The sequence below is a fragment of the Morus notabilis genome, unplaced genomic scaffold (genome assembly GCF_000414095.1).
Source record: "Morus notabilis unplaced genomic scaffold, ASM41409v2 Scaffold2156, whole genome shotgun sequence".
Taxonomy (NCBI): Eukaryota; Viridiplantae; Streptophyta; class Magnoliopsida; order Rosales; family Moraceae; genus Morus; species Morus notabilis.
In genome coordinates this window covers 83124-91541 of record NW_010361648.1, presented here as the reverse complement: position 1 = coordinate 91541, position 8418 = coordinate 83124, and the positions used below count along the sequence as shown (strand labels likewise).

At 35.1% G+C, this 8418-nt stretch overlaps 1 protein-coding gene across 1 annotated transcript; it reads right to left on the bottom strand.

Moving 5' to 3' along the window:
• Positions 1-2057: 2057 nt before the first annotated feature.
• LOC21386237 (NEP1-interacting protein-like 1) lies at positions 2058-6683 on the bottom strand. The gene is made up of 2 exons (XM_010100351.2): positions 5695-6683; positions 2058-2362 (listed from the first exon to the last, which is right to left on the bottom strand). Exons 1-2 carry the CDS (start codon positions 6429-6431, stop codon positions 2359-2361), a joined length of 741 nt encoding a protein of 246 aa, XP_010098653.2. The 5' UTR covers positions 6432-6683; the 3' UTR covers positions 2058-2358.
• Positions 6684-8418: the final 1735 nt, after the last annotated feature.

Sequence of the window (8418 nt, the reverse complement as noted above, 5' to 3'; positions counted from 1 at the left end):
TTTTAAAAGAACTTCTAATGAAAGCCACAAAATATAACTTCTAAAAAAACATTTTTGAATAGACTTTAAAATTTATATCAGAATTTTATTAAGGTATTATAAACGTCATTTTAATACTTTTATTGCTCATTAGAAAATTTAAAAATCATTTTAACCCATAAGCTTTTAGTTTCAAACATTTACTGAAAAACCTAAGCTTTTGTTTCTCTTCTTCTACTAGTTAAAAACAAAAACAAAAATAAAAGCTCTGCCAAACGAGCCCTTAAACTTGTTAAGAATTAGATGCCCTAATTTTACATAAGTGGGAGCAATAAAATCACGAAAAAATTAATCTGCCAAATGAGCCCTTAAACTTTTTAAGAATTAGACGTCCTAATAAGAAAACTCTACCAAACGAGCCCTTAAACTTGTTAAGAATTATATGCCGTAATTTTACATAAGTGGGAGCAATAAAATCATGAAAAAATTGATCTGCCAAACGAGCCCTTAAACTTTTTAATAATTAGACGTCTTAATTTTACATAAGTGAGAGCAATAAAATCGTAAAAAATTGATCAAACACAATCGACACGCAAAATTTATAGAATGTATAATTCCGTAACAAATGTTTTTAAATCACATTTTATCATTTTTTTTCCTATCATAATTGCTTACATATTATATGCTTGCGGTAGATTTTGAACCATACTATACTAGATTATAACTAAGCAATAAACATAAAATGAGAAAATGTTTGCTAATAAAATTGAAAGTGCAAAAGAACAAATTACTGGACCGATAGCATATTATTTTTCAATTTTATTAATCTAATAAAGTAAAGTTCAAAATTTACCGCAAACACCATTTTGATTGTAGTACGTCTTGGAAGACAACACGTTCTACATGTGCAGATGTGGAAAGATTGTTCCTTGGGGAACTTCCAATTTTGTTGGCTGCGTACATTTGTAATAATATAGATGTGAAAAAGAAATAAATATGTTACTAAAAGCATGTTCATTTCACCGATTCGAATTTTAGGTTTTTACAGTAAAAAATTTTCAAAAAATGTCACATCTAACTTTTTTATTACAGTGAAAAACTTTTAAAAAATATCACATCTTAACTTGAATTAAAAACTCAAATTTGTGAAGTGAATGATGCCTAATTTCTTTCCTTCCACGTATCACGTTACTTATGTGGCTTCAATTTAGCTGTCATTGACAACTTGCCTTTTTCGATATAAAATATTTAAATTTTCTAGAACTCTTTCTGACTTTCTCTTATTGTACAGTGTACACAAACACAACAAGGGAGATTGTTAACTAATATTGTGGGTGAATATTGAGGGGGGGATGAGTCTTAAACTTGTTAAGAATTAGACGCCCTAATTTTACATAAGTGAGAACAATAAAATTATGAAAAAAATTGATCTGCCAAACAGTTCCTTAAACTTGTTAAGAATTAGACGCCCCAATTTTACATAAGTGAGAGCAATAAAATTGTGAGAAAATTAATCAGACACGCAGAATTTATAGAATGTATAATTCCGTAACAAATATTTTTAAATCACGTTCTATCATTCTTTTTTCCTATCATTATTGCTTACATACTATATGCTTGCGGTAGATTTTGAACCATACTATTCTAGATTGTAACTAATGAGAAAATGTTTGATTAATAAAATTGAAAGTGCAAAAGAACAAATTACTGGACCGATATCATAGTATTTTTCATTTTTATTAATCTAATAAAGTATAGTTCAAAATTTACCACAAACACCATTTGTAGTATGACTCAAACTTTTTATGATCTATCAGTACGTCTTTTGCTAAGAAACAAACAATTTAGGCCACTTTGCGGATTGTTCCAGATTGTACACTTTAAAAGGCGAAGATTTCAGACCCGTTTAGTTCACTGATTTAAGTTTTTAATTCGAGTTGAAATGTGACTTTATGTGAAAGCTTTTTACTGTAGTAAAAAAATTAAATGTGATTGTTTCGGAGAACTTTTTACTATAGTAAAACTCGAATTTTAAACTTGAATCGGTGAAATGAACGATGCCAAGTTCACTAATTTAATTGTTGAACAATGGGAAATAACCTCTTTATTAACCGGAATTAGAGTACATCTACACAATTTTGACCCCTTATCTTCTACAGATACTTCGAACTTCAACCTTTCTTTCTCGGGCTTTTTTTTTTTTCCCAAGCATTGGAGGGAGAGTAACAATTCACAATTGTCACAAAATAAGTTGCCAGCTCGTCCGACAAGGGCACTGTGCCAATCAAAATGTAGAAAGATAATATGTACTATAATCATCTTTACACGTCAGAAAAATCTCCGGTCGCGAAACTCTGGCAATGTTTCTCTAGAATGCATTTACCTGCAGCAAAGTGATTCGTTATCAGTAAAGATTCGTTAAAGTTTAAGAAAATACTTTTGTTTGATGATAAAGTGTCTTGGTATCATAGAAGATTTTGAAATTCCCAACCAGAAACCGAATCTAAAGAAGGCAATTTCCAAAAGAACTAGCCACAATCTGCAACTTGGGCATTTCAAGCTTCTATTGAATGGAAGATATTGGGGTTCCTAACAAAGACTACTGCGTGAAGCATTACATGCAGTGTGTCCTGTTCTACCCTCGAGGCAATACAGTCGGAACTAGCCACCTCACTTGTTAAGATTTCGAAACAGGGGAAGACAATTTAAAAAATAAGAAAAATAAATAAGTCTGAGAAGAACGGATGTGTAAAATAAAGGAAAAGTGGGCAAATAGCAAATATTGCTAGAGGATAAAGCAACCTAAAACTGCTTCCTGTAGTTTGGGTAATTCCATATATAAAGAGTACACATAGCATAACAAAATCTGCTTGCAGGATGAACTTGAAGAAACCTTTAACCAGGATATCGAGGTGAAGATCAATGTAGGGATGTATTTAGCGAGGCGGTGGTTACCACAACGAATTAGATGCATTTATAGGGGAAAGAATTTTCAAATGTGTTGGCGGAAAAAGAGAGAAGCAAGCACAAAGAATAGGCACATGAACACACTTTTAATTTTGCACCTAATTGTCAAAGAAGAGGCTTAAAAGGGTCTAACAGAAACAAGCTAGCATCACTCAAGTACCACGCAAATGCCGAAACAAAAACACTAGTTCATTTCAATGGAATCCCAAAATAAGCCTTAATTTTCACAAGGAACAGTAACTTCAATACAGAAAATTTATGCTGCTCTGCATATACAATCGATAACCTGCTACCTGAAGTGTTTCCCCAAAGAGTTCTGGTAATCTACAACACTATATAACCAACTATGAAACAACTAATATTTCCTTATTTTGGCATCTTAAGCACCACCAGTCCAGACAACTTCTAAAAGTATGTTCCAATGATTGCACAAGTATACAACACCCACATTACTAAATGCGTCAAGATTGGACCAGGTCTAGACTGATATGCCCCCTTACGGACGGCACGTAGATAATGACAGTGGTTCATTTAGGTTAAGGCTTTTAATACTATCACCACTCTAGTTAGATATAGCAAGCAAAGTAACCATGAAGATCCCTCTACGAAGAATTGGCAATTAGAATTCCAAACACAGCTAGTGAACACCAAAACCAACTGCTGGTCGGCATTACCATCATAAACTTTCCTGTAGCATTGTATGCAACAGATAATTTCTCACTCTTCACAAAAATGAATCAATTGTCCAGCCCTTTTTATCAATACTTTGACTCTTATTGTGAGAATCAAGAAAGCTCCAGTTAAAAGAATTTAGTGTATCGCCCAGAATATATCATTTGCAGTTGGAGCAAAAAGACAAGACAGCACACAAATTAATCTTCTGATTCCACTAATCCTCTCCATTCTATGTCTACTGCCTTATCCAGCTAGAAATTGATTCAAATCATGACTCTCTATAGTCTTCAGGAATTTTGTGCACCCTATTTAGAGTTAAACCGTAAACGTGTGGATTATTGGGTTTCTTTTACTGAAAATAGCAAGCAATGTAGACTCTTTCATATGCTCGGTCCAATAACTGAATGATTCCAATAAGTTCATTCGAAAGAGATCGAAAAGGTAGCAATGCTAATTTTGATGCCTCCTAATTTGGTGGGATAAGTGGATAGAACTTATCCGTTTAATTGAAGTATGTTGTCAAATTAATAGAAAATATGTACCAGGGTATGACAAACTCAAGAAGAAAAATAAAAGAAAATAAAAAATTTGATTCAATATCAGGAAAAGACATTAATATGGGAATAGACTAATGAATATTAGAAAGAACTTGATACATGATCATAGAGAACAACAATTTTTTTATAGAATGACGACAATTACTACCCCACTAATCATGGCCAAATGTACTAAAATAATTAATAATACTCATTGTCGACAATAATTTTAACAATGGGCATTGAAAGCATACTATACAAGGCCCCACAACCAAAAACAAAGACGAGAACAAATTTTCCCAACCCTAACCCATGAAATTCGTGCCATTTCCGAGTCGTGTTGTCGTGTCATGACCTCCCAATGCAAAGTGTAACCAATAAGAAGACCATACCCACGATGATAAAGAACGTGATCGTGAAAGTGATCAACCTTCTCAATACAGTTGGTGAAAACTAAACCCAACTGTTGGTCGGCATTTCCATCATAAGCTTTCCTAAGGCATTGAGATTATGACTCTCTATAGTCTTTAGGAATCCTTTACTTGACTATTATATGGTGTAATGGAAAACAACCTCATTCACTCCCTTGTGTTTACTAAAATTAAGAATAGCAATATTATCAATGTAATCCCTAAAAGGTTCTTTTTCCCAATTAAATAATTATTGACTATATATAATCCATTAATGGTTCCTTGATAAAAAAAATCAATACTAAAGGGATGCAAGGATTGATATTCCCTTTCTTTATTCCCTATATTATGTGGGGCCCACTAAATTCTCATTAGTAAAAACACTTTGTCAGATGAGAAAAAGAATCAATCATCACTTTCTCATTCCCTTTCACATTGCGTGGTGCAACTGAATGATTCCAATAAGATCATTCAAAAGAGATCAAGAGTTAGTAATGCTAAATTTTATCCCTCCTAATTTGGAGGCTTAATGGGATGGATCAAGAGTTAGTAATGCTAAATTTTATCCCTCCTAATTTGGAGGCTTATTGGTTTGAACTTATCAGTTTAATTGAACTACGCTGTAAACTTACTTTACCGTGTAAATCAAATTTTCTCATTCCCTTGACATCATCTCTAATATTTTGTTTTCAATTCTTCCACCACATACAAATATCATAAGAGAAAGATCAAATATCATAAGAGAAAGATCCTCTCTGTCCCTTTTCTCTTCCCTCACTTAGATTACGTACCTCTGCCTCCTAGTCCTACCAAATAAGGCCTTAAGACTGAGGAACCTTAAGACTTCTATTGAGTAAAGAAACCTCAATACATTTCAAACACTTTGTACATCAATATAGAAAAACCATTTCAACATCAAAAACAACAAAAGCTAATATCAACCAAACGCATGATAACATATTCAAAATCCTATTCTAAGTATCTTCCATTACTTCAATTTCCAATTCATCATTCGAAGCTATTCTAAATCTTCCCAAATCACAGCTAAAACTCTGCAAATTCGAAAGAATGCCAAGAAAATTTTCCAGTAATACCAACTTGTAAGAGCCAATGAAAGAGTAACAAACCTTGAATTTTCGGAGACGGAGCTCGACGACACCGCGACGGGACGAGCACCAGCACCACCGTCATTCTCAACCTCCTCCTCTTCCACCTCAGAAAACACCAGATTGTGCCTCCTCGCAATGTATCTCAATGTACTGGCGTAATCAAACCAGTCCTCTGCCATCAGAACCATCTCCTCGGAGCTCTCGAAAACCTCGCCAAGATCGGGGCTTTTCTTGCTTTTACTCTTCTCCTCCAACGGAAGGCGGAATCGGCAGAGAGGGCAGGAGTTATGCAGCTCAAGCCATGGGAGAATGCAGTCCGCGTGGTAGAGGTGGCTGCAGGGGAGCCTCTTGGCGGCGGCGCCGGCGACGAATCGGTCCTTGCAGACGGCGCAACAGAGGTCGACGTCGGAGATCTCAATCGTCGGAATGGCAGCGATCGAGGATTTGGAGGCCGGAAGAGGACCGGAACTGTCGTCTTCGACGGAGAAATCACCGCCGTCCTCCTCGGAGGAAGAGAGGTGGTGGATGAGGCGGCGGAGCAAGGCGTGGTCGAGGAGAGAGGGGAGAGGAGAGGAGAGAGGAGAGAGAGGGGAGTCCATGAGCTCGAGGAAGTCGCCGGAGCAGTGAGGGCATTGGATAGGGGATGAGGACGAGGAGGAGAGAGAAACGCTCATGTCGCACTCGTGACACCAGTAGGTCTGTCTCTCTCTCTCCTCCTCTTCCATTGTTGTTGCGGAGGTGGTGGTTTTAGACATTTTGCTGATCTCTTTCTCTCTCCTCAGGGGGAAACCAGTTTCTGAATTTCTCTCTCTAGACTAGAGGAGAGAGAGGGGAATGTGTGGGTTTGGGTGGGAATGGATGGAGAAGAGGAGGAGGAAGAAGAAGAAGAGGAAGAAGGGAAGTGGGGGTCCCAAAGTCATATCCAAACAAGGTCACAAGTGTCTGTCGCATTTGCTGCCTCTTTCCCCTCTCTCTCTCTCTCTCTCTCTCTCTCTCTCCGTTTGGTAGCGTCGGCTTGTTGTCACCTTCCTTGTTCCTTTGCGCCATATTCTTCATTCATAACTTCATTTCTTTACTTTATTTTTTATTTTTTGATTTTTAGTAGGGGGACAAAAAATATTCTTTGTCTAACATAATATTGAATATGCAAATTAGTAATTAAGAAAACAATAAAAATAATATATTGCGCGTTTGGTCGACGCGTTTAAATTAGTCATTTTAATTTTGAATTCAAATTTTATAAGAGAACTCATTAGCGTGAACTTCTTTTAATTTGCACAGTCTACCTTTCAACTTAAAAAGTATTACAATGTACCACATTTTAACGATGATTAGGTTAAATAGGGTGATGAAAAAGTATGGTCAACAAAAAATTACAACAACCCAAGTCCAATTGTAACACAAATCACTCAATTACTTCACTCTTAATCCTTAAATATAACAAAGAAGTTATACTAAAATTGATAAAAATGCAACACGTTGGAGCAATTTTACAAATTAGGAGGATAAATAAGAAAATTAAAAATGTAGAGGACAAATTATCAAAACCTCATTAGTTCAAGGAGTAAATGTGTTAAATACCCATAAAACTATAATAATCATAAAAATTGTACGGCCTACGATTCAATAATCTATAATCTCACTTCAGGACTCCTGCTCGCTCAATGTATTGTGCGGCGTTAAATGTATAATAATATGAGTAGAAACTAGGCTCATCTTTTAAATAAATTTGAGCCAAGTCATTTTTGTTGTATTGATTGGTTACGTGGTTTTAAAGTGACGAAAGGAATGAAAGACGTGATGACACTAACCATTCTTTTTTTATTGAGCAGAAAAAAAGGAATGATATTTTTCCTTTTTTGAGAATTTTTCATTTTAAAAGCTCCTTTCGTAACAGAATATTTATGGTTTTCATTATGATGATAAAAATTGGGTGGAATTCTTGTTCCACCATTCTCATGTAAGAAAAATGACTGCAATTAAGTCGGCCGTACTTTTCCGCTTGAATTTTGAGAAGGCCCACTTAGGTTTGCCTTCCTACTCTAATGTTTCTGCCCGCTCTTTTGGAGGCCCATTTTTGAGTGTTTTATACTCGGAAAGTCGCTAACAAGCTTGATCCCATTAGATTAGATATTGACCAACAATTATAATATGATATCTCCTTTTCCTCTCTTTCAATCAACAAAATGATATGTTGTATCTGTCGTTGAAGTTACGCGTTTGATAACTTTGATAATGATTTTTTTTATGGTGTCCTTTTCTATTTCTCCATCAAAAAGCCTATCGTACTCTCATTTTCCATTTTTTTTTTTTTGCCAAAGCATTTTCCTTTTCATTTAAGATTCAGAAAAACAAGGACTACACAACAAAAACATCGGAAATAATTGATAGATCAAATTATTTTGCGGATCATTAAACCAATGAGTATCCACTATATGGATTGTATCGCTAACCTTATTGATAGAATAATATGAATGACGCCAAGTTATTGATAGCGTTCAGTATCATATACTGTGACATTAATAAAAAGTGAGTCCTGTAATATGAAACGTGCAGATGAATCTAAAATTCTATTAATTATTGTGCTCAAAACTAGTGATACCTCCGAGTATTTTTCTTACACAATTTACCCTTAATTTTCTATTCTAAAGTGATTGTCAAATTGAGGTTTTCATTTACCTAAAATGAACTACCTAACCATCTTATTAGGTTCCTTATTAGCCTCAATTGGGCCCCCTCTAG